Source organism: Dipodomys spectabilis, unplaced genomic scaffold (assembly GCF_019054845.1).
Source record: "Dipodomys spectabilis isolate Male_0828 unplaced genomic scaffold, ASM1905484v1 ptg000157l, whole genome shotgun sequence".
NCBI lineage: Eukaryota > Metazoa > Chordata > Mammalia > Rodentia > Heteromyidae > Dipodomys > Dipodomys spectabilis.
Genome location: NW_024870834.1, coordinates 22,154,934 through 22,182,067, shown reverse-complemented (window position 1 = coordinate 22,182,067; position 27,134 = coordinate 22,154,934). Strand labels below are relative to the sequence as shown.

General features: G+C 37.1%; 1 protein-coding gene across 4 annotated transcripts in view; it reads left to right on the top strand.

Annotated features, from left to right (window-relative positions):
• Sipa1l1 (signal induced proliferation associated 1 like 1) overlaps positions 1-27,134 on the top strand; it is a 335,149-nt gene that overhangs the window by 199,178 nt on the left and 108,837 nt on the right. For all 4 annotated transcript variants that reach the window (XM_042692744.1, XM_042692740.1, XM_042692742.1 and 1 more), the window contains 2 exons: positions 14,440-14,570; positions 22,503-22,691. In XM_042692744.1, coding sequence (XP_042548678.1) covers positions 14,440-14,570; positions 22,503-22,691 — 320 coding nt within the window. The remainder of the gene's footprint in view (positions 1-14,439; positions 14,571-22,502; positions 22,692-27,134) is intronic.

Sequence of the window (27,134 nt, the reverse complement as noted above, 5' to 3'; positions counted from 1 at the left end):
GCATATGCTTCACAATTAATGAATGTTTAGTGCTAGTTTGAGTATTAGATGGATTGAGCTGATGAGCCATTGAATCTTGTACTTACAGCATCAGATATGATCATTTAGGGCCCTCTGTGTTTGTGACCTTGTGTTAAATATATTCCAGATACCCAACAGAGCATATAGTTCTTTTTCCTCACTCTTCAGGAAATGAGAGACCACAGACAAGTCTGTGAGTGATCCTAACGGTTTTGTGGAGATTAGCAAAGACCACCAATTAATTCCCATAAAGTCAGTGCAGTCATGACTTTAACTTTGTAAACTTGAATAGACACACTGATGGTATGTTCAAAATGGTGAAGTAGAAGAACAGTTACACTTTTATTTTTTAAACATCTGTTGTAGGCCGAAAAAGATGTAAGACTTTTTTTGATTATTTGTAAGGTTGACTATTTAAAAAGATAATTGGCTGTCATAGACTGATAGTGGTCAATAAAAAGTTTTTGTGATTGCAATTCTTTTTATTTCTTCTTTATTTAAATAGGATTTTCTTTTTTTTTTTTTCAACAACTCCATGCAATTTTGTAAGGTCAATATAGCTTCATCTGAAAGCTTGCCTTTTCATGACTGCTTAGCAAATGCTGTTTTAATCTTGACCACTCTATGTAGCCTTTCTTGTTTGTTTTTGTTTGTTTGTTCTTGTGTTTGGTGTGCTCACTATGTAGTCTGGGCCACTCTCGAACTGGTGACTCTTGCCTCAGCCTTCTGAGTACTGGGATGACAAGTGTGCTTACAGATGTATAACACCACACCTGGCTTCCAGAAAGTGTTGAAGAATTACTTCTGAAAAAGACTTGGAACCTGAGTCCTGAGCATAAGTGCCTAACAATTATTCTTATGCAGCAATAATTATAAGCTTACTGCAGTGCTTTAGGATAGAATTCTGGCATATGGCCAGTACTGTGCAAATGTCTCCATTATTCTGACCTGCTTTTAATTATGATGCAAAATTTTAACCTATTTAGTTCTTGTGGAACCTCCACCCTTATAATTAGTATAACTTCTTTGGGGACCAGAGACAGAATCTTTGATTGGGGTGTTTCCAAGCAAAGAGAGTCCTTGTTTAAATAGTTGGCCATTTCTAACCTCCACTTTGGCAAACCCAGCTTCCAGGCAGCAGTAGATCATCCCTGTAATCCTAGCTACTCAGAAGACTGAGATTGGAAGGGTCTCATTACAATGCTAACCCAAGCAAAATAGTCATCAAGATTGTATCTCCAAAATAACCAGCAAAAGGCTGGGCTGGAGGCATGGCTTATATTAAAGCATCAGCCAGCAAGCAGGTTGAACAAGCCAGGGTTAATATCCCAGTACTGAGACTTAACACAACTATACTTCAAAGTAGAGTACGCTGCTTAAAAAAAAAAGTATTGAAAATGTCAAAACTGGTGAAATAATTTTAATACAGGTCAGTCACTATTCCCTTTTGTGGGCTGCTCAGTCTTCTGCTTGTTACTTGTATCTTGAGCATCTCTTTTTCTTTTCCTGAGAAAATGGAAGCATTTATTTTTCCTTCTGCATAGTCAATTAGGTAACTCTAAGATAAGAATATGAATATTTTTGTGAATTTAACATATATTACCATATTGCTTTCTAAAATGGTTGGTATCAGTCCACAGTGCCACCAGTAGCAGTGTAGGAATATGTTACTGCTTTGCCAAGAGCTGGGTTTTCATTGTATATTTTTTTCATATCAAAGATTTTGTTTCTAATTGTGTTAGGCATGAGATAGTAGCTAAGTTTGCCTTGGGCTTCTTTGATGTATGTTTATGTTGTTTACTTTCCTTACTTAAAAGTTGAAATTAAGGAGCTGGGAAGGTGGCTTAGTGGTGGAATACTTGTCTTGCAGGAATGCATAAGGCCCTGGGTTCGATTTCTCCGTACGTATAAGCAGAAAAAGCTGGAAGTGGCTCTGTAGCTCAAGTGGTAGAGCGTGAACCTTGAGCTGAAGAGCTGAAGGACAGTGCCCAGGCCCAGAGTTCAGGACCCACTACCGACAAAAAAAAAAACAAAACCAACAACTTTAAATTAAGTGTCCTTACTATGTCCTGATTTGTAATGTTCTGGATAGATGCCCAGGAGTGGTATGGCTGGGTCATAGGGAAGGTCTATGTTTAGTTTTTTGAGCAACTTCCAAACCGCCTTCCAGAGTGTTTATACTACTTTACATTCCTACCAACAGTGCAGGAGGGTTCCTTTTTCCCCACATCCCTGGCAGCATTTGTTGTTGTCCAAATTCTTGATGTTGGCCAGTCTGATTGGAGTGAAATGGAATCTCAAAGTCATTTTGATTTGCATTTCCTTTACAGCAGGGAATGTTGAGCATGTGTCTATTTGTGTCTATTTCCTCATGTGTCTATTTGCCATTCTTACTTCTTCTTTCAAGAGGTCTCTCTTAAGCTCCTTTGCTCATTTATTAATTGGTTTATTAGCTTTGGGGGGGGGTGTTAAGTTTTTTACTTCCTTGTATATTTTTGATACTAGGTATTTGTACCAGATGTAAAGATTTTTTTCCCAGTCTGTTGGCTGTCTTTCTAGTTGTTCATCCATGTTCATTGTTATACTATTCACAGTAGCCCAATTATAGAAACAGCCCAGATGCCCTACAGTACATGAGTGTATCAATAAAATGTGGCATATATACACAATGGAATTTTTCTCATCCATTACAAAGAATACAATTATGTCATTTGCAGGGAAAAGGATGGACCAAATCATGCTAAATGAGGTAAGCCAAGCTCAGAGAGACAAATGGCATATGTTTTCTCTCATATGTGGAAGCTAGATCTAAAATATATACAGGACTCTAGACATTCACATACCAACAGTCAGAATAAAGGAGGGAGAACATTAGGGAAGGAAAACTTGTCTGAGCATTTAAAATATTATATCTCTAAACAAACTCCAGGAAATAGAAACATGTTTTTGTTATTATTGTTGTTATCAGTGGTGGTGGTGGTGATCAGTTTGTCTTTACTTTGGATTTGTTCTTCTTTTAAGAAGGCCAAGAGGAGGTGCAGAAAAGGAGGGACGAAGTGTGAACAAATGTAATTATACAACTCAGTTATAAACTCCATGGAAAATGACCTGTGTAACTTGTGGGCAAGGATGGGAGGGTGAAATTGGGGCAAAGTGAAGAAAGGGTGTCATTGTCTGAAAGAGAAAATATACTCATTACCTGATTTATGAAATGGAAATCCCTCTGTATAACACCTTAATAATAACAATGAATTTATATTTTAAAAAATAATAGAAGAGGAAGTGGCGCTGTAGCTCAAGTGGTAGAGTGCTCACCTTGAGCTGAAGAGCGGAGGGACAGCGCCTAGGCCCAGAGTTCAAGCCCCACGGCTGACCAAAAAAAAAATAAAAGACCAGCTCCACAAAAAATTTAAATTAAAAATTGTGCATGAGTTTTTAGGCAACAAATGATAAATGTATGCTATTAAGAAGCTAAATAATCATCATAATTATACTTAGTATATATTATTATACTGATGTTTCTAGGGACTTGGTACAACAGGTACAATAGTTTATAGGTATAGAACCTTCTGACAAATTCAGAAATTGTTGGTTGAAGCCTGTAACTTTTGTGACTTGTTTTTCTTTACAATTAAAATTCCAGGTTCACCATTTTTGTCTGTGTATGTATTTTGTGTGCACAGCTTATAAAAAGACAATTTGACTGTATCTCACCTAAGTAGGTGGACTGTGAATCATTCACTATTTCCTCTTATATTTTTATTATTATATCAGCTAAAAATGCAGCTATTTATGTGCTTTGGCAAAGTGCCAAATGTGAGCCGTGAAGATAAGGGAGGAATCAACAAATATGCATGATACATATGTAATATTAATAATACCTCTCTCTGTCAACACAGAGAAACATTGGCCACATGATATACCAGGAAATAAAGCATTAATTGTGGTCTGACTAGATAAATGGCTTGTCCCTTTAGGCATCATTGACTTCTACTCCTAATAAAGTTTCAGATTCTTCAGGAATATAATGTTAATGGGCAATTGTAAAGAAAATGAGTTTTAATATCAGTGGTTATAATAATGTATTTGACTAGGACTACTGTTTGTGACATCCTGTATAAATCATATTTGTCATATCTAAGAAAAAAGGAGCTACCTATATTTTTCATAGCTAATGTGAATGAAGAGAGTACTTGGTAAAGTTGCTCAATTTTATCCTTCTAATAGAGTGGTGGTTACAATATTGCTTTTTGACCTTCTTAGTGCTGGTGTATTACTATATTTGGTGGTATTATTTGTATTTCAATTAATCCATCAGTGGCTTTCCTACTTAAGTCTTCAATTTCTCTTCCCTTTCTCTTCTTCTCTCATTTTCCTCATCTTAATTCCCACTTGAGAGTTGTCCTTGCCTTCCTTTGACACTCCCCATCTGTCACTCTCTGTTCTTGTTCCCCTTCTCCTCTCATCTCATCATTCCATGTGCAAAGAGAGAGTTGACTATGGATTTGGTTGAAAGAGCTCCTTATCTCTACTACCCCAGAATGGCTGTGGAATGGGGCTGCATTAAGAAGCAAGTATAGAAGCAAAGCCCAGAGGCTGAGGTGCTGAGAGTAATGTACTCCAGTGAAATTGAAGGAGAGGCAGAGCCAAGAGTATTAAGGAGTGGACTGTGGCTGTAAAATGTGACTCATTTCTTTTGACAGCAAAGTCTAAAAACCTGAAAATTTAACTTAAGTTTGTTTGCTGTACTAAAACTCTTCTGTTCCAGAGAGTAACACACATGCTAGGATTCTGTATTAGTAAACTTAGGTCTTTGTGTAAAAAGGTATTAAAAAAAATAGTCTATGACTTAATCCTTGGAAGGAAAAAATGGTCAGTGGATGAAAAGACAAAATTTAATTGTAAGAATTATTCTTACTCAAGGTGAAAAACTTTTTTTGAGGAAGCAGTGTCTGATGATGATAGCAGAATATTTCACATCAGAATCCAGGCTATAATCTCTTCTCTATACCAACGGAAAGGACATAGATGGAAGACTGACAGGGGAGGCTGTTTCAGATATAATAACTAGAACTATTTTTTCAATTAAAACTATTGATGGGGTCTGCACAAACAGGGGCATAAGTTCAAAAAGATCTTTCCATCCTTATCAAACTAAAGGTGGGTTGTTTGAAGATAGGTTCTAAAGAATGTGTTTGAAGTTAGTTTACATTTATCTCATTACCATTCTCCAACTCAGAACTATACTTCTGTAATAGTTGAGAAAAATTGCATAAAAATGTAGACAACTTTTTTTTTTTTTTTTGGGTCCGGTCATGGGGCCTGAACTCTGGGCCTGGGCACTGTCCCTCAGCTCTTCAGCTCAAGGCTAGTGCTCTACCACTTGAGCCACAGTGCCACTTCTGGCTTTTTTCTTTTTGCTTATGTGGTGCTGGGAATCGAACCCAGGGCCTCAGGCATGCAAGGCAAGCGCTCTACCACTGAGCCACCTTCCCAGCCCCAATGTAGACAACTTTTGTGTAGGAAAATATAATTAGGTTTATATAGAAAAATGTGAAAAGTTTAAATGATTATTAATTATGTGTGGTCTTTATTTTTTAGCCTTTAATTTTATTATAGCTTGTTTTATCTATAAGGTACAGTTTATTTTTTAAATAATCTTTTTAAATTTTGCCTGTCAGTTAATATTAGAATGATTGTGTTTAATAGTTATTTTTGGTTTTTTAAGTTAAAAAAATAAAATTCAATAGTATGAAGACGTTTCATGTGAATGACACATATGAGTTCAGTGTATTTTGAGCAAGTTTACCCAGTCTATTACATTTTCTTTGCCCCTACTCCTTCTTCCCCTCCCTTAGTAAAACAGTTTGGTGAGTTTCATTATGATGTCTTTTTTTAATTTAAATTTTATTGTAAAGGTGATATACAGAGGGGTTACAGTTACATAAGTAAGGTAATGAGTACATTTCTTTTTATCATTTTCTCCCCTTACCAAATCTCCTTTGTCCCAAGTTGTAAAGTTCATTTCCTATATGATGTCTTGTGTATTTCACTGTTGAATTGTTTTACCCTTTGTCCCACTGTTTTTGTGGGACAAATCAGGTAAATTTACACACAAGACAAACGGTACAGAAATCAAAAACAGTGACAATAGGGAAAAAAACCAAAAGGTGGGGGAATAACTGCAAACAGTACACTGAAAAAACAAAAACAAAAACCTCTTGTCTCCAGTTCTTGGAGTTCATTTTGATAAGTATCATTTTTTATGTTTATATGCACATAACTATTGAGCTATTATGATCCTCTCCTAAGACTATCCTCCTTTGTTCTCACTGTGCAGTGCTTAGAATGCTGTTTGATTAATCATATCCGAGTTAATTATTTGTTTTTTTTATTACCCATTGGGTTAACTTGTAGATTTATAGACTTATTCTAGTTATTGCAAATGAGGGAAACCATGCAGCCTATATTTCTTTGGGTCTTACTTACTTTGCTTAATATAATTTTTTCCGAGTCTTTCCATTTCCTTATGAATGTCATTTTTTCTGATAGAAGCATAGAATTCCATTGTGTATATATATCACATTGTCTTGATTCATTTATTCACTGAGGGGCATCTTAGCTTTGGTAAATAATGCTGCAGTGAACATGGTTGTGTTGGTAGCATTAGTGTGGGCTGGTTTGTGGTCATTTGAGTATATGCCTAGGAGTGGGATTGCTGGGTCATAGGGAAGCTCTATGTTTAATCTTTTGAGGAATATCCCTACTGCTTTCTAGAGTGGTTGAACAAGTTTACATTCCTGCCAACAGTGTAGTAGTGCTCCCTTTTGGCCACCTCCCTGTCAGCATCTGTTATTATTAGTTTTCTTGATAATAGCCATTCTAACTTGGGTGAGTGTTGTTTTGATTTACATTTCTTTTATAGCCAGAGATGCCTATTGACCATTCTTATTTCTTCTTCCTTTAGCTCGAAGTATATTTTAGATATGAGGCCTTTGTATGAAGTATAGCTGGTAAAGATCGTCTCCCAATCTGTGGGCATTTTATTTAAACTGATAGCTATGCTATGTCTTTTGCCATGCAGAAACTCTTCAGTCTAATGTAATCCCATTTATCCAGCCTTTCTCTGAGTCCTTGTATTTCTGAATCTTAGGAAGTTTCAACCTGTGCCAGGGAGCACTCATGTTTCCCCTATCCCTTCCTGTAATATTTTCAGTTTCTGGTCTTACATTGATGTCTTTGATCAAAATGGAATTGATTCTGGTGCAGGGTGATATATAAGGATCTAACTTCGGTTTTCTACTTGTGTATAGCCAGTTCTGCCAGCACCATTTGTTGAAGAGGCTTTGTTTTATAACTACAGCTTAGTAATAGAGTTTGAAGTTTGGTATTGAAATTCCTCCAGTACTGTTCTTCCTGCTAAGTATTGCTTTTGCTATTTGGTGTCTTGTATTATTCTATATAAATTTTGGGTTGCTTCTTGTTCTGAGTTATGGAAGAACATTGGGATTTTGGTGGATATTACACTGAATTTATAAATAGCTTTGGGCAGTATTACTATTTTCTCTATGTTAATCCTCCCAATCCAGGAGCATGGGATGTTTTCCCAGTTCCTTAAATCTACTTTTTCCTTTTTCAGGCTTTTAAAGTTTTCATTATTGAGCTCCTTCACCTCTTTGGTTAATTCCAAGGTTTTTTTTTTTTGAGGCTATTACAAAAGGAATTGCTTTCCTGACTTCAGCCTCATTCTTCTGTGGGTAAATTGTGGGTTAATTTTATACCCTGCTGCTTTGCCAAAGTTTTGGATCAGCTCAAATAACTTTGGAGAGGAATCTATGGGGTTCTTTAAATACAGGATCATGTCATCTGCAAAGAGGGAGAGTTTTACTTCTTCTTTCCCTATTTGGATCCCCTTTATGTTTGCCTCTTGCCTTATTGCTCTAGCTAGGAATTACAATACTATATTGAAAAGGGGGTGGAGAGAGCAGCCATCCTTGTCGTGTTGTGATTTTAGCAGAAATGGTTTAAACTTTTCACCATTAAGTATAATGCTGCCTGTAGGTTTGTTATATACAGCCTTTCTTTCTTTGATTCATTTTTCTTTCTTTCTTTCTTTCTTTCTTTTCCTTTCTTTCTTTCTTTCTTTCTTTCTTTCTTTCTTTCTTTCTTTCTTTCTTTCTTTCTTTCTTTCTTTCTTTCTTTCTTTCTTTTCCTTCCTTCCTTCCTTCCTTCCTTCCTTCCTTCCTTCCTTCCTTCCTTTCTTTCTTTCTTTCTTTCTTTCTTTCTTTCTTTCTTTCTTTCTTTCTTTCTTTCTTTCTTTCTTTCTTTCTTTCTTTCTTTCTTTCTTTCTTTCCCTTCCTCCCTCCCTCCCTTCCTCCCTTCCTCCCTTCCTCCCTTCCTCCCTTCCTTCCTTCCTTCCTTCCTTCCTTCCTTCCTTCCTTCCTTCCTTCCTTCCTTCCTTCCTTTCTTCTTTTTCTTTTTCTTTTTCTTTTTGTTGGTTGTGAGGCTTGAATTCTGGGCTTGGGCACTGTCCCTCAGCTCTTCAGCTCAAGGCTAGCTGCTCTACCACTTGAGCCATGGCGCCACTTCCATTTCCTGGTGGTTTATTGGAGAGAAGAGTCTCATGAAGTTTCCTGCCCAGGCTGGCTTTGAACTGCAATCCTAAGATCTCAGTCCCCTGAGTAGCTAGGATTACAGGTGTGAGCCACCGATGCCCAGCTTACAGCCTTTATTATATTGAGGAATGTTCATGGATTCCTAATATCTCCAACTCTTTTATCATAAAGGGGTGTTGGATCTTGTCATATGCTTTTTCTGGATCTATTGAGATGATCATGTAGTTCTTGTCATTGCTTTTATTGATGGGTTGAATTACATTAATTTACTTGTGAATTAATTGACTTGCTGTCTTCATGCATATATATGTAATAGACTTTGATCCTCTTTACACATTTCTTCTTCTGCCACTCCCCCTGTTGCTGATTTCCCTCTGCCACAGTACCTCTGTTATCCTCAAGTCTTGTAATTATTATCATGTAGACCTCAGTTCTGCATATGAGTCATAACATTAGTTTGCTTTTTGAGCTTAGATTATTTTGCTCTGTATCGTGATTTCCAGCTTCATCCACTTTCCTGTGAATGGCATAATTTCACTCTTTTTTTTTGGTTGAATATCCCATTATGTTCATATAAATATATATTTTCTGTATTCATTCCTTGTTGTTGGGTACCTAACCTGATTTCACTGGTTGACTGTTGTAATGGTTCCATGATAAACATGGAAGTATGGAAGTGTGCAGGTATTCCCTTTGTATGTTGATTTATGACCCTTCAAATATATGCCCAAGAATGATAGAACAAGGTCTTAAAATGGGTCTACTTTTTAATCTGATGAATCTTAAATCTCCATACTGATTTCCATAGGAGTTACACTAGTTTACATTCCCATCTGTCCTCTCCCTACAACCCTCCCCTGCCTTTGTTTGTTTTCTTGATGATTACCATTCTGGCTAGGGTTTACATTTCCTTTCCAGCTATAGATGTTGAACATTTCATGCATCTAATTGAGATGACCATATGATTTTTGCCCTTGATTCTGTTTATGTGCTTTATTGCATTAATTTGTTTATGTGAAGCCATCCTGTATTTCTGGAATGAAACCAACTTAATTATGGTGTACGATCTTTTTAATATGCTTGCAAGTATTTTATTGAGAATTTTTGTGTCCATAGTCATCAAGGAATTTGTGTGTGTGTGTTTATTGGATGTTAGTGTCAGGATAATATTGGCTGCATAGAATAGGTTTGGTGGATTCATCTTTAAAAGTGTAGTAGCGTTTGTTAGAGAATACATCCAGTACTAAGCTCTTTATTAGTTTTTCAACTTTATTGCTTGTTTTAGATCTTTTTTAGTGGTTAACACTCTCTTGATTCAATTTTAGAAGGACAAATTTACTTAAAAAATTATTTCTTCTGTATTTTCTAGTTTATTATATTTTTGCTTTTTGATATTTCTAAATTTTTACATTGAGATATATTAAAATTTTTCACCAGTCTATATTATGAGTTCTTGATTCTTGCAAACATTTTTAGTATATTAATATTACTATGTGAACACTTTTTTTGCTCCAGATTCCAGTCACAGTCTTATATGTCTAAAGGACACTTCTGATGGGACTTAAGATGAGAAGATTTAGTCAAATGATGAGGAATTATGGGAAGAATATTCTAGGCAGAGTTTTCTAGATGGGAAAGAACATAATGAGACTGCACAACAAGAAATTCTATAGAGTTGTGTAGGACATGCAAAGATGAGAGAAAGGTTTGAGTGGAGAGTGGTATGATAGGCTAGTGACATATTATTAAGCCCTTTGGGAAGCCATGAAAAGTATCCCAAGACCATAAAGAAATTTAATGATGGCCAGTCAGATTTGTGTTTCAGGCAGATAATTTGACTTCTGTGTGAATGAGTTGATTAAAAACTCCTTACTACAAACACAGGCAAATGATGAATGATGTATGCCGAAGGCATTGAGATAACAATTGAAGTTCTGATCATAAATAGATATTCAAGATGGAAATGAGAATGAAAAGTAAGCAAGACCATCCAGGTGGTACTAGCAAAATTTAGGACAAAGTGATGTCATAGAAATTGTGAAGTGTTTGTAGAAAGAAGTAATAGTGATCTGAGCTACTGCAGAGATTTTGAGCAAGATAAGGAACAAAAGTACTTTATTTTAACTGTAAAGGAATCATTGATGACCCATGCAATGGAAGTCATATTACAGCAATTCTCAAGTGAGAATTAAGAGTTCCTTCCAAAGTTTAAAAGGAGAGAAGGGAATAACTTAGAGTTGAAAGCTCGTAACAATATATTGTAAAATCTATATCAAAAGAGATAGAGTGACAGGAATGGGCAAGAAGAGGAAGAAGTTGAAGATAGAGAAGGTGATCAAGACTTTGACATTCCTGGAGCGTACACTGAGCGAAGGTTATGGCTTTGGGAGCATGCTTTGGGGACATTGGGATTTATGTGAATATATTTATGCCAGTACTAGAGCTTGAACTCAAGGCCTCTGTTCTTACTTGGCTTTTTACCACTTGAACTTTCATTTTTAGCCTTTTGAAAGTTAATTGGAGATAAGAGTGTCATGGATTTTTCTGCCTAGGCTGGCTTTGAACCGAGATCCTCAGGTCTCAGCTTCCTGAGTAGCTGGGATTACAGGCATGAGCCACCAGCACCCAATTTATATTGGGTTTAGACAGTAGGTAAAAGTAAGCCGGGTGCTGGTGGCTCACGCCTGTAACCCTAGCTACTCAGGAGGCTGAGATCTGAGGATCACTGTTCAAAGCCAGCCCGAGCAGGAAAGTCCATGAGACTCTTATCTCCAATAAAAAACACTAGAAAACTGGAAGTGGCACCGTGGCTCAAGTGGTAGAGCACTTGCCTTGAGCTGAAGAGCAGGGACAGTGCTCAGGCCCAGAGTTCAAGCCCCACAACCGACCAAAAAAAAAAAAAAAGTGAGCCAGAGGAGCTGGGAAGATGGCTCAGTGGTAGAGTGCTTGCCTTGCATTCATGAGGCTCTGGATTCAATTCCTCAGCACCACATAAGCAGAAAAAGCTGGAAGTAGCACTGACGCTCAAGTGGTAGAGCGCTAGCCTTGAGCTGAAGAGCTCAGGGACAGTGCCTAGACCCAGAGTTCAGGCCCCAAGACCAACAAAAAATAACAAAATACCAAAATGAGCGAGAGTCTGAATGCAGATGAGCTTGTATGCTTGGTGGTAGAGGGTGAGGAGGTTTTCTGTAGTGGCTTCTCTGTTTTCTTTTTTTTTTTTTGTTTTTTTTTTTGGTCCGGTCGTGGAGTCTGAACTCTGGGCCTGGGCGCTGTCCCTCAGCTCTTCAGCTCAAGGCTAGCGCTCTACCACTTGAGCCACAGCGCCACTTCCGGCTTTTTTTCTTTTTGCTTTATGTGGTGCTGAGGAATTGAACCCAGGGCCTCATGCATGCAAGGCAAGCGCACTACCACTGAGCCACCTTCCCAGCCCCGACTTCTCTGTTTTCTTTGTGATAAACACAACATTCCCATTTGCTGAACTGAAGAGAATGTTTGGGAAGAGGGTGGAAGGGAAGAGTAAAGGAGAATAGAGGATGTCTGAAACATTAGGTATGTAGAAGTAGAGAGAGCAGGGCCCAGGGAAAACTTGAGGAAGAGAATGAGTTTCAGGTATTGATGATTAATTCATAGTGGGACTATATCTTCATGAATTTCTCCAGCAGCTTAGAACAGCAATCACACTAGCCTTTCCTGAGATGTGTGGGTCTCTGAAATGCAAGGAAGGAAATACAGTGAATGTGATTCACTTCCTTGAACATCCACCATTGTTCTGTGCTGCAGTATTGAAAATTCCTCTGAAGTTATTGAAGTGTGTGTGAACTGAACCCCTTTACTTCTTCAGTAAATGGTTCCAGACTGCTGTCTTGTTTTCCTTTAAGTTTTTGTCTGCTTTTTTATACTATTTGTCTACTCCCTTTCTGTTTTTTTCCTTGTTGTCAGTTGTTCTATCACATTGCTGTCTGCATGCAAGTCTATATCAGCCCTACACTCTGGACTTTGTCAACTTCGGGATTATCACACCTGAAATAAAGCTGTGGGCTTGAAGACCAGACAACCAAGCTTGTTAGAATTTTGTGCAAAGTAAGAGTATATAACATCTTAGTGTGATTCTCATGTGCTGTGCTTTGAGGATGTACATGAGTGTTTGTACATGAATTTTGTGACATTTATTGGATTGTTTCTCAGTTGTCCATGTGAAATGTTTGTTGCTTGTATTTCCATTGTGTTTATTTTCTTACTTTGAATTTCCATGGATTATAATATATTAGTCCTTAATATTTATGATTATATCTTTGTAATTGTGTTTTAGTTCTTATATTTTCATAATCCTTAGCTAAATTTTAAACCCGCTTTAGACATTATTATTATTTATTATTCTCATGGATTTTCAAATACTGATATTTTATATGGAAATAACATGTGTTTTCAACTATTTATGCATTTGTATGAAAGTAACATATCATGTCACAACTTGGTCATGTACCCATGTCATATGTAAAGGAACAAAGTTAAACAAATATTCTGGACGGTTTGAAGAACCAGTTATATACTCTTGCTTATGAATTTTTCATGTTGATATTGACTTCATGTGTGAATATCCCATGTTCATATAAGTGTTTTAATTTTTAAAGAAATATATTCTTAGATGCCCAATAAATAGTTTAATACTTCCTATGAACTCTTCTGCTGCTGCTGCTGCTGCTTCTCCTTCCTCCTCCTCCTATTCTTCTTCTTCTTCTTCTTCTTTCTTCTCCTTCTTCTTCTTCTTCTTCTTCTTCTTCTTCTTCTTCTTCTTCTTCTTCTTCTTCTTCTTCTTCTTCTTCTTCTTCTTCTTCTTCTTCTTCCTTCCTTCCTTCCTTCCTTCCTTCCTTCCTTCCTTCCTTCTTCTTTCTTCTTTCTTCTTCTGTGCTAAGGATTGAACCCAGGGCCTCACACATTCTAGGAAAGCCCTCTACCTATCATTAACTACGTCCTTATTCCCAATTCACTTAATTTTGGTTACCTTCTTCCATGTTGGGAGGAAGGTAATTTTCTACAGGGTCATTTGGTGACTTGGCCTTAACTCTAAGGATATACTGGGACCTTGAGCTATACTGGGACCTTAGGCTAGACTGGACCTCACTGACAGTGCCCTGGCTACACTGGGTGACTGAAAGAAGCTTATTCTTTAGATTCCCAGATTCCTCCTGGGTGTGATGGCCTTGCTGGGCTACTTTTGTGCTTACTACAGAGGGACCACTGCTAAACCCCAGAGCTCTGAGTCCAGGCTGCTGCCTCTGCAGAGCTGTTTGAAGCTCTTTCTTCTGAGTTCCTTAATCCAGCTTGGGGCTGACTGGGAATGGGGACATAGGTCCAGAGACAATGTCCCACTCACTCTGTGGATATCAGTTGAATCTAAAGGAGATTTCTCACTCTTTTGCATTCTATTCTCAGTAGGTTTTGGATTTTTTAAAAAAAAGTCTCAATGTTAAATTTCCCCTTATACACTGAAGTACCTGTACATAATATATCTATTAAAATGATGGGACATAGGACGTAAAAGCAAATTTAAGAAATTACAGTAATCAATTTTAGATTAGTAAAAAACAAAACAACAACAGACCATTTCTGTTCAGTGTTACCTTTTCCAGAACAAAACCCGCATTGCCTTTTTAGTTTTAAGTAATTCATTGAAGGATATTAGTATTTGTAAGGCATGCTTATATCTTACTGGTATAATTTCTCAGAAGTGATCTTAAAAACCAGGCAGGTATTCCAGTGTTAGATGAATTTTCTAATTTTGTTTTGTTTCATTTTATCTAAGAACACTGGAACTATTTTGGGGCTGATGAGAATCTTGGTCCGGTGGCTGTAAGTATTCGAAGGGAAAAACCAGAAGAAATGAAAGAAAATGGATCTCCATACAACTATCGAATAATTTTTAGAACTAGTGAGGTAAGTGGCAAGTGAGAGGAGTTTGAGGCTTAATTGCAATGTCTGTTTGTGTGTGGGGGCTGGGGAGGATGAGTAGAAGCAATAGAAGAGCAATTATATTCAGTAGCCCACGATCACAGATGTCAGAGTAAAAAAGACTTTTCTGTAGTTCTACTGGAAATGTAAGCAGACAAGATGGGTATAAATGGATCCTTTCTAATTCTTGAGTAGATAAAATAAATGAATAGAAATTTTGATTCAGAGAGATAGGTTTATGAAGTGTGGCTAAAAGAAATTATCCTTAAAAGCTCAAATGGACTATTGCATATCCTACCCAGGACAATTGGGAAGTACCCAGTGTTGGTAAACAAAGAGATTTAACAGATGAGAAAGGGTCATCTAAGATTTAGCTCAGTCTTCCAAACTATTGCTAAGAACATTTCTGAAGCTAGAAGAGAAAGACTTTCCTTCTTCCTCTTTTACCTCTCTATAATTTGTCTTTTCTCTGAGGCCTACAACAAAGAGTATTTGAACTGGGAAGCTATCTAATTGTGGGTAAAACCAGCCCTGAGAAATCTTTAGGCATGAAATACATATTGTATATGAGTTTCTATTTTAAAGCAAAAGTTTAAAAAAGCAGCTAACAAATCATTTTTAAATTGAACTTGTAAACTTGATTGGGACTATAAAATTCCTACTTGTTTTCTTTCGAAGCATTTGTATATAATTGTTCCCATCATCAATTTATTGCCTCTCAGCTCCTAATTTACTTTATATGTCGTAATGCCCGATATTCCCTTGAGATATATAGAAAATAATGGTTTTGAATCTAGTTTCGATAGGACATTTGTCTTCATTTCCCTCACTGGACACAGCAAGTTTCAGAGGTTAGCTTCACTTAGGATTTTTCCCTGAGCTGAAACTCTGGGGAAATTAAAAATATGACTTTTAAAAGTAAGGATTTATTATCTAATGTGTTGTCTGTAGTGGTTAAGGAGAAAGGGAAAGCCTGTTTGCTTTTCTCTTGTGTGTGCCAGATCTGATCCTTAGATGTGCACATTCTATGAGATGAGTGAGATGCACACAGGTAGCTGCCTCTTTCTGGCTTTCCAAATCTATTAGATTTCCTTGAATGGCTCTTCTCTTATTTCCAACTGTTTCTGTTCATCTGCTCTTACTATTATCTCCCTGCCAAGGCTATTAGAATCAGAGTCCCATCATCATAGTTTTCTTTCTGTGTGTTGTTTTTATCAGTTTCTTCTACTTTCCTAACCACTGGCCTACCTGATTCCTTGGTGTTGGTGGAGTTTCTTCAATGGGTTCTTCCAGTGGTTTTTCTGCATTGCACCTCCTTAGTTACCAAGGACAGCTTCAAGCGCTACATACTCTCCAGGATTGATTCTGTTTTGTTCTCTGCTATGGCCTGTGAACCCACAAACTCTGGTCTTTATCCTGTGCTTCCACTTTGCCTTCTCTCCTGAAGTGTTCTATGTGCTTCTTCCTCCAGATCTATAGTCACAGGTTCTGTGGAAGGTCCACTCAGTTGAGTTCCATCCTTAGTTCCTTTCCATAGCCTTTGTTTAAAAGGTCCAAGTCAGATGTAGTTTTGGAAAACCACTGCACTTATTATGTAGGTTCAAATAATTTTCAGTTTCGGGCCATTGTAGGTTTCTACAAACCTACATTGTAGGTTTGGACCAGGAACCTTAAAATCACCTTTGATTCCTCTCTTCTTCCTGCTTCAAGATCTAGTCTTTTAACAATCCTTGCTGATCTTGTCTTCAAAATGCTATATGTCTGGAACTCATCTACTTTTCCACCCCCACACTTGTGGTCTGGGCCTGGTCTTACTCTGTTCTACCTCTGCTCTGAAGCCCTGCTTCCTTCCAGCCTGTTAAATTCATCTCTGCAAAATGTTATCCATATTTCCTCATTCCTCCTTTAAGGACTCTCATGTTCTTATGATTATGAGTAAAAGATAACATCCTTGCTAGCCTAACAAATCTAGCAGATGTGCTTTCCATTATCTATCTAATCTCATCTCCAGGATCTTCCTCTGGCTTAGTCTTTTCTCGCCAGTCTAGTTTTAGTTTCTAGTCTAGTGCTGGTTTCCACAGCACCCCTTAGCTCCAGCACTCTCATTTCCCCCTGGCCTTTATTTGTCACAGTGACCTTCCTAGACTACTAGATTTCTTTACCCTGCCTCATTTCATATCTTAATTGCATGCTTTATTTTCATTAATACTTAACACTATCTTACATACTATACTTATGTATTTTGTTGCTATTTCTCCACTAATCCATGAGGATGAACACTTTTATCTCAGTTGTTTATTACTGTTTGCTTGCCTAATGCCTAGTCCCTTTTCAGGGTTCAGGGTATAGGCTGTAGTGTAGTGCTTGCCTAGCAAGTGCAAGATCCAGGGTTCCATCCCTAGCACCGCCAAAAAAAGGGCATAAAATAATGAAAAGAAAATTGTCCCTTTTCTCCCTCTTCCTCTTCCCTCCTGTTTATTTTCTTTTTTACTTTATTTTTTTGCCAGTCCTGGTCTTGAACTCATGGCCTAGGCTCTGTCTGTGAGTCTCTATACTCAAGGCTATAAGGCGAGTGCTCTATCACTTGAGTCATCTCCACTTCCAGTTTTCTGGTGGTTAATTGGAGATAAGAGTCTCACAGACTTTCCTGCCTGGGCTGACTTTGAATCAAGATCTTCAGATCTCAGCCTCCTGAGTAGCTAGGATTACAGGTGTGAGCCACCGGTGCCTGGCTTGATAGGTATACTTTAAAAAGTAGGTCTTTAACCTTAACTTCTGGACTTCTAGCGACAGTCATTTTACTTGTTTCATAGAAGTGAGCTTACTATATGTAATATATATATATATATATATATATATATATAAAATTAGAATTAGAGGCTTCTCATGTATAAATTTCTCACGTCAGTAAATAGTCCGAGAAAAAAGATTGTTCATCACTGTGGCTTCAGTGAATAGCATCAAAATAACAGATACAAACAAATCTCTTAGCAGTATTCACTGCAAAACACAATAAAAAAAAGACTTGACGTGTATTTGTAGGCATGGTGGTTTGTTTATAAACAGTTAAGAGCACAGAAATCTCTGTTCCTGGAAGCCATTAACAAATATATCAATACATAATGCTAGTGGTTAGGTTGTAAAAATGAGCCATTCTTTTCTCATCTGCTTTGACTTTCAAGTTAGCTGCAGTCGTTCAGTACTGCAAGATGCAATGATCTGCATTTCTGGTCTTGTCTTCTAAATTGAAAATACTCCTGTGATCTCTGATCCAAGGTACATTATCCTATGGAAGGAAGAAGAACCCAGTAATTACTGAGTTATCCAGCTATTTTATGTGATTTAGAAACAAAAGCAGAACAAAAATACATTCCATACAACAAGAGATTGATAGGAACCATACAACAAGAGATTGATAGGAAAATGATTACTTTTATATGTATTATTTAAAAAAGAAACTGTAAGAGAGAAAAAGATACTTACCAAATGAATAAACTGAAAATACCTTTCATCCCCTTTTCTTTATTGAGAGCAAGATGTAAATAAATTTGACTTTTTAAAAATTCACTTTTTATTATTTTTAAATAGTTGTATAAAGAGGTTTCAATTAAGCATGTTAATTTCTGTATACAGTGCATCTTGATCAGTGTCACCCCTTCTATCATTTTCCTTACTCTTCCTTCTAATCCCAATCCCACCTGTTCTCTCAAGTTTCCCAGTTCTATTTTCATGTATGTACAGTGAATATTATGACTACATTAACCCATCATTCATCTCTCCCCTTTTAATCCTTGCCCCCTCAAGACATGTTTCAGCTTCCTGATAGTCATTTTGTTGAACTACCTGTCAATTGTTCAGTTATAATGGGTGTTACACTAAGAAATATGCTCCTTCTTATACCATACTTCAGTCAATTTGATCGTGTGTGTATATATATACATATATATACATATATATATTTGTGTGTGTGTTCAAATATGGCTATATTTTAGATCTGATCTCCACATATAGAAATGGTTCACCCTTTGTCTGAGCCAAACTTATTTCACTCAGTGTAATTTTGTCCAGGTCTATACATTTCCTTGCAAATGACAAATGACATATATATATTTTTTTATTCATTTATTTATTTATTTATTTATTTTGCGATCATGGGGCTTGAACTCGGGGCCTAGATGCTGTTCCTGAGCTCTTCAGCTCAAGGCTAGTGCTCTACCAGGTGAGCCACAGCACCACTTCTGGGTCTGGTGGTTAATTGGAGATAAGAGTCTCACAGACTTTCCTGCTCAGGTTAGCTTTGAACCATGATCCTCAGATCTCAGCCTCCTGAGTAGCTAGGATTACAGGCATGAGCCACCAGCACCTGGCTTCTCTTGTTTTTTTTTAATTGGTACCAAAGCTTGAACTCAGAGCCTTGCTTACTCAGATAATGTTCTACCACTTGATCCATGCCTTTCCTTGCTTTTCTTTTTTTTGGCTTTTTTTTTTTTTTGCCAGTCATGGGGCCTGAACTCTGGGTCTGGGCTCTGTCCCTCAGCTCTTTAGCTCAAGGCTAGCGCTCTACCACTAGAGCCACAGTGCCACTTCCGGCTTTTTCTGTTTATGTGGTGCTGAGGAATCGAACCCAGGGCCTCATGCTTGCAAGGCATGCACTCTACCACTGAGCCATCTTCCCAGCCCTGGCGTTTTTTTTTAAGATGGAATGTTGCAGACTTTTCTACCTGTGTTGACTTTGAACCATGATTCTCTGGATCTCAGTCTTCTGAGTAGCTAGGATTATTGGTATGAATCACAAGTGACTGGCTTCCTGTTTCTTTTTACTCTTACCAGTTGACGAATTTTATAGATTTTGTTTCCCTGGCAATCCTTCCTGTGGTTTCAGTGTTTCTTCCTTTTCCCCCAAAGTCCTGGGGATTAAAGAATCTTACCTGCTAGTCAGAGCCATGCTCCAACCCTGAGAAAGCATCTCACTGCCTGGACTGTTCCCTGATGTGCCAATCCATTACTTTGACTTCTAAGTGCTGGGATTACAGATGTGCATCACCACACTTGACTTTCTTTTCTTGTTACTTGGAATAATTTTTTAGTTTCCTAACTCTTCTCTGCCTCCAGTTTCTTCCATGTGCATTTTATCTTATTTTCCCATTTAATTTCTGAAGGTATGGATCCTTGTTCCCATCTGAACCCACTTTGATATTGCCTGTGGAGCCAGAGTTACCCACCCTTCATCAATGGCAGGGCCTTCTGCTCTGCGTTCTCTGCTCTTCCCCTGCACACAATTCCACCATCATGCCCTGTCCTTTCTTTTTTCTTTTTTTTTAATTTAATAAGTTTTTATTGTAAAAATACTGTACAGAGGGGTTACAGTTACATGAGCAAGGTAATGAATACATTTCTTATTGAGCATTGTTGCCTCCTCCTTTGTTTTTCTCCTACCATCTCTTCCCTCCCACCTCCTCAACTACACCCCCCCACCCCGCCTAAATTGTAAAATTTGTTTTTTCAACATAGCATCTGGTACATCTCATTGTTGCAATGGGTCGACTTGTATCCCTATTTAAACAATTTGTTTTTCCCTTCCCCTTCCCAAATTATACCAACATCAAATACAGTGAAAACAGGTTATACTGTGCAGGAGGGACATACAAAGCAACAAAAAAAAAAATCACATGGTACTATATAAATACATTAGAAACAATAGCAAGAAAGAAAAAACCTCTTATGTCCCTACCTTGGGTTCATTTTGCTTAACATCATCTTATCTTACTAGTTATTGCAAATAAGGGAAACCATGGGATCTATGTTTCTTTGGGTGTGGCTTACTTCACTTACTATAATTTTTTCCAAGTCTTTCCATTTCCTCATTCTTCAAGGAAATAGAAGAGGCAATCCAAAAATTCATATGGAACAATTAAAGACCCAAATAGCAAAAATGATCCTTAACAGAAAGAACAGTGCTGGAGGAATATCAATACCAAATTTCAAACTCTTCCACAAAGCCATAGTAATCAAAACAGCTTGGTACTGGCACAAGAACAGACCTCAGGACCAATGGAATAGAATTGAAACCCCAGAAATGAACCACAGACCTACAGCCACCTAATCCTTGATAAGGGAGCTAAAAAAAACAGGATGGAAGAATGACAGCCTCTTCAGTAAACGGTGCTGGCAAAATTGGTTAATCACCTATAGAAAACTAAAGCTAGATCCTTATATATTACCCTGTACCAGAATCAACTCCAAATAGATCAGAGACCTCAGAGTCAAAGCAGACACTGAAAACATTACAGGAAAGAATAGAAGAAACCCTAGATCTCCTTGGCACAGGCCAAAATTTTCTTAATAGAGACCCAGAAACACAAGTCAAAGAAAGGTTGGATAAATGGGATTGCATGGAGCTGCAGAGCTTCTGCATGGCAAAGGACATAGCTAGCATGATCAATAGAAAGCCCACGGATTGGGAGAAGATCTTCACTAGCCGTACAATGGACAAGGGTCTCAGATCTAAAATATACCTGAAACTTAAACAATTAAATCCCCCAACAACAAATCACCAAAGAAACAACTGCCCAATAAATAAATGGGCTAAAGACTTACAGAGAAACCGCCCCATCCTTTCTTAATCTAACTTTATCTGTCACGTCTTCCCACTTGTAGCCTGTTTTTTGTTTTGTTTTGTTTTTTTACTATCTCCATTTCCTTCTTAATTCACTTTCTCTCTGACAACTTCTATTTATAGAAACTGTACCTTTGTTCTATTCTATAGCTCTTTCTTATGACACCCCTCCTAGTATGGCCTTTCCTTGTGGTCTGAGCTTTTGTGATGCCTTCTCTGCCTTTGGACTGTCTTGAGACCTGCTATTGTGCTTCTCTTAGTAAATGTGTTCCTCCCAGACTACCTGTGTGTATTTCTTATTTCACCCCTCTCTCAATACATGTTCCTCTGCTAATTTCATAGATTGCTATTGGAGCAGAACATCTTAAAGCCTATATATTTTTAATGTAAAAGTGTTCAGTTTGATCTTTTTTTTTTCAATCACAAGCAGCATTTGAAGTATGTTAACAATTTTGCCACATGAATTTTTTTGGAAATCAATACTACTTTAGGCTCTATGCCTGGTTAGCTTTTCTCTGATGAATCATCATGACATAGAGGAATGTCTTTACTTGAGTTTATCTTTCACAATAATGGAAAGTATTTAAAGGATTGAAGGAAAGGGTAAGTATTTCTCAGTGCTGCCTGCTACAATTGCTGTTCTGATAGAGAGGCATTGAGAGATACAAACTGTCTGTGCTGAAGGCTGGGAATATGGCTTAGTGGTAGAGTGCTATCCTTGAGCAGAAGAAACTTAGGGACAGTGCCCAGGTCCTGAATTCAAACTCCAGGACTGGCACAAAAAAAAAAAAAAAAAGAGGAAGGAAAGAACACAAGTCTGTGCTGATCAGTGATATATGATTGATATATATATATTAACTCAACTTTTCAAAAGTTACAACATTCACATTCTAAGTATGTGTTCTTCAGATGTCTTTCTTAATATGTTGGTTAATGTGTTTAGTGCCATTATATAGCCTCATAGAACCTTTGATCTTACTGATCTCTTGAAGGCGATGTGATATTTGGCAGTTAAGTAACTTATCCTCTGGATAATATATTATGAGTTCCTTTGAACTTGGGTGTTCTAAAGTATTGTTTTTCATATACAAAGTATATGAAAGTATATTAAAGTATATCTTCATGTGTAAAGTATCATATGCACAATTTCATATATAAAGAATCTTACATAAGATGCTTGTGGCAGATTGGCCACAGATACCATTTTCCAGCTTTGTAGAGAATGGCTGTCTAGGCCTTCAACACATTCAGCAGTCCCCTGCCCCAGAGAGGCCTCACCCCTATACCTATCTCTCTTGCAGCTCATGACACTAAGGGGTTCTGTCCTGGAAGATGCCATTCCCTCCACAGCGAAGCATTCAACAGCCAGAGGACTGCCTCTGAAAGAGGTGCTGGAACATGTGATCCCAGAGCTCAATGTCCAGTGCCTGCGGCTGGCCTTCAACACACCCAAAGTCACGGAGCAGCTCATGAAACTGGATGAGCAAGGGGTGAGTGTGGCTTCCAAAGGAGCCCTTTCTTGCTACTCAATATTTCCTGCTGACTTCGAGGACACAACCTTAACCTTCCTTCCTTCCTTCCTTCCTTCCTTCCTTCCTTCCTTCCTTCCTTCCTTCCTTCCTTCCTTCCTTCCTTCCTTCCTGCCTTCCTTCCTGCCTTCTCTTTCTCTCTCTCTTTCTCTCTCTTTCTTTCTCTTTTTCTCTCTTCCTCCCTCCCTCCCTCCCTCTCTCTCTCTCTTCCTTCCTTTCTTCCTTTCTTCCTTCCTTCCTTTCTTTCTTCCTTCCTTCCTTCCTTCCTTCCTTCCTTCCTTCTCCTTCCTTCCTTCCTTCCTTCCTTCCTTCCTTCCTTCTTTCTTTCTTTTCTTTCTTTCTTTCTTTCTTTCTTTCTTTCTTTCTTTCTTTCTTTTTTCTTTCTTTCCTTTCTTTCTTTCTTTTGGAAACTGTTACCATCTATTATGAAGCATATTCACAGTGCTATTTTTTTGAATCTCTTTTTTAATTAACTCTAAACATTGTTCATCTGATGAAATCAGGAGATAGGTAGAGTATCACAGGAGATAGGTAGAATTCCTAAACTATGCTCACCTCTTTTAAGAGTCTTCCATACATGAAATAAAATTTTGAGTATGTGGGAATAATTTGTAGTGGTAATATAGTAATGTTACTATATTAATAGTAATATAGTAATAATAATAACTAGCACTAAGGAATATACTCACCAGGGTGTAACTATCTTAAATATGTTAATTAGTCTTCCAGCCCTAAGAAAATAATACTGTTACTCTTCCCATTTTATAGATAAGAAATCTGAGGCAAAGAGAAATTACTTACTAAATCCAGTTTTACAGTTGGAAAGTTGTAAAACCAGGATTCTAACAATCATCTGCCTCAAAGTTTGGGTGCTAACCACTACAAGCCACTACACCACACCATTCTTAACAGCTTAGAGTTTAAAACTTATAAGTAGCACCAAAGATGCATTTTAGCAAATACTTGCTGCCTCTGTAGTCCGTTTCTATATACTTTAAAAAAATGTTTTCCCTCTACAGCTTGCAGAAGGGAAGCGTAGAAGTTTATGATCTGAATCAGTCACTAACCAGAGAGTGTTACTCACATTCTGTGTGAAGAAGTTTTAGCGTATGGGTTAATTTTATAGATACAGCCGACCCTTGGTATCTACAGGTGTAATTCCAAGGAGACCATCAATGAGGGAAAAAAACCATAAATTTCCAGAAAGCATAGAGTTCAGGTACCATATTGAAGGTATTTTCATTCATTTCTCCATAGCATCCCAACTTCCACCAGGCCCTTGATGCTTTTCAACAAATACATTTTCCCTTTATCATGTAAATTAAGTACATTAACTTTCACCTTTCTGCATCATTTGCTTTTGGGAGGAGGTATTTTCTTAAAATTAAATGCCAGGAAGTACTCAGCAGATACACAATTTAAACACAATTGATAATAAATGGGAACTGATTGAGTTTCCTCAATAACTGAGCAACTTGATGTGCTTAATATTTGAAATGTTTTGAAATGTCTTTTGATATGTTAATTACTATTATTTTTGACTGGTGGGATCTAGGTAATAAATCTACAAATAAGGAGATTTACTATATTGCATTTATATAATCTTTCTTTATCTCCTTTTTAGTATATCACCTGTTTAATACCCTGTTAGTAGGTACAATTAGTTTCAAATACCGTTGAAAAACTTCTTTACAATGTATTGGTCCAGACATTGAATGCCATTATCATAACAAATTTGGATAACATTTTCTTAAGTAAAATTTCCAGTTTTATTAAAATAGAGACCAAAAAAATCAGTTTTGCTTTTCTGTTTCAGCCAGTGAGAAGATGAAATGAACCAATAGTTGCTTATAACTTTTCTCATCCTCAGGTTTCTGTCCACTTTGCTCTTAATAATTCATAGCTTCTGAATGCTTCAGAAGGCAACTGATACTTAACTATTTTTCTAGTAAATATTCTAGACATTTGTGCTAATGAAGATTAGATTCAACTTCATCTTCATTGATTTATTCATTTCAGATACTATGCTAATCAAAGAAATAAACTCACCTAGACACTAATACCATAGTCATATTTAGCATAAATTTATATTAGAAATCTTGTATATAAAGAAAGTATATATTATGAATTTCCCTTGTTTTAAACATGTAAAAGCTTGACATTGAGTAAGATGCATTGTACTCATAACCTGACAAGTTGAATTGAAACTCTTTTGCACAATTACTTAAAGATAATAAAAAGTTATATAAATTAAAAACCATGGTACTCAAACATAGATATTCCAATTATAATACCTTTTGGGATCTCTGGTTCATCTTATGTCCTCTATTAGTGATTGAAAAACGTTAGATTGAAGATAGTGCCTTGTAATGAACACTTTATGGTTCCTTCAGGGTGTGAGTTTAACACAAATTAATTCACAAAATTGGCTGTTATTTTGTAAATATGGCTTTCCTATTTTTGGAGATATTAAAATATCCCTTCCTTCATAAATGTTTAATGATAATCTATGGCAATTGTCTTAAAAGTTAAGTTTGGCAATCACTGAGTTTATCCAATTTTATTTTGGAAAAGAATGCCTTAAATATGCTATCCTATGAAAAGATCTCACTATGCTACCAGTTAGTAGCATCTAGAAGTTTTAAGTATGCTACGCTGTAGTAGCAGCTTCATATTTGGACTTAAGGGCACCAGCAATGACCCCTGTCTTTGCTTATTTAGGTCCATCTCTAGCATTCAGCGTTAGGAGTATACAGGTTGTTGTATAAAGGTGACATGGTATACAAAGGTGACTTCAGTATGAGTGTTACTTTGGGGCCAGAAAATCTTATTAATGCCTTGGAACCATTTTGCGAAAGTGATTTTTTTTGTGTGCTTTTAGGAATTTATATTTTGCCTGGTGCTGATAGCTCATGCCTAGCTACCTAGGAGGCTAAAATCTGAGAACTGAGGTTCACAGACAGCCCAGGCAGGAAAGTTTATGAAACTCTTTATCTCTAGTTAACCACCAAAAAGCCAGAAATGAATATGTAGCTCAAGTATTAGGGACCAGCCTTGAGTAGGAAAAGCTAAAGGAGGTACCCAGGCCCTGAGTTCAAGCAGTAGTACTGGCACCCAAAAAAAAAAAAATTATTTTAAGTTGCGAACTAGCGGCTCACACCTGTAATCTAGCTACTCAAAAGGCTGAGATCTGAGGATCACAGTTCAAAGCCAGCCTAGTCAGACAAGTCTTTGAGACTCTTATCTCCGGTTAGTTAGCCAAAAGCCCTGAACTGAAGTTGTAATTCAATTGATAGATCATCAGCAAGGCAAGGCCCTGAATTCAATCCCAAGTACTGGTTCACACACCACTCTGTTTCTATCTTTGCGTCTGTCTCTGACTCTCCCTTCCTTCTTTTTCTCCCCCCTCTCTAAAGAAATATGTATTTTTAAATGAAATGCATATGCAAGTGCATGAATTACACATGTGAATGCACAATGTACATGCATGGATTACACATCCTGTTTTCTATGGTTGCAGTCATTTTTTTAAAATTTCAAGCTATATGTTGAGATGTAATTCATGTATTTCTAGGTCTTTGTTTTTAAAATGAGTTAATGTAATAAAGAGAAATTGGATTTAGTATAAGGAACTTTTAAATTTGTTTAAATGTTTAAAAGCTAATCAGTTACTACCTTTTCTACTCTTACTAAATGACTTAATTATGTCTATAAAAATACACAAAGCCAAGTGCTGGTGGCTTACATTTGTAATTCTAGCTATTCAGGAGGCTGAGATCTGAGGATCTTGGTTCAAAGCCAACCTAGGCAGAAAGTCTCTCATCTCTGATTTTAAAAAAAGAAAAAAAAAACTACTCAGAAAAAGCTGCAAGTGGCACTGTGGTTCAAGTGGTAAAGCACTAGCCTTGAGCATAAACAGGCTCAGAACAGTGCCCAGGCCCTGTTCAAACCCCCAGGACCAGCAAAAAAAAGAAAAGAAAACACAATTTGTTCCTATGTGGTGGCATTTTTGCCTTTCAGATTCTTGTTCCTTTATTTTTTTTTCCTACTACAAAAAGCTAAAATTGGCGCAAAACAAAAATTTAAAAATTTATCTGTAAGATATACAAGGAAACACTGCACAAGACCTAATAATTTGTTTTTCATTTTGACTTTACAATGGTACGTATGTATGAGTGGGATGTATGCTTTTTTTCCTGACCTGAAAAGATACATGTTGGAAAATAACTTTATGCTTTACACTTTATCCAGACATTCACATCTACTTCCTGATAATGATGTGGATCTTTCACTATTTATTTCTGTCTATTTTCATTGTTACATAAAATGAGAGTGAGAAGCTATAAATCATGGACATTGTTTTCATACTTTGGGCTTTAGAAAATTTGGATCAACTCTGGAGTC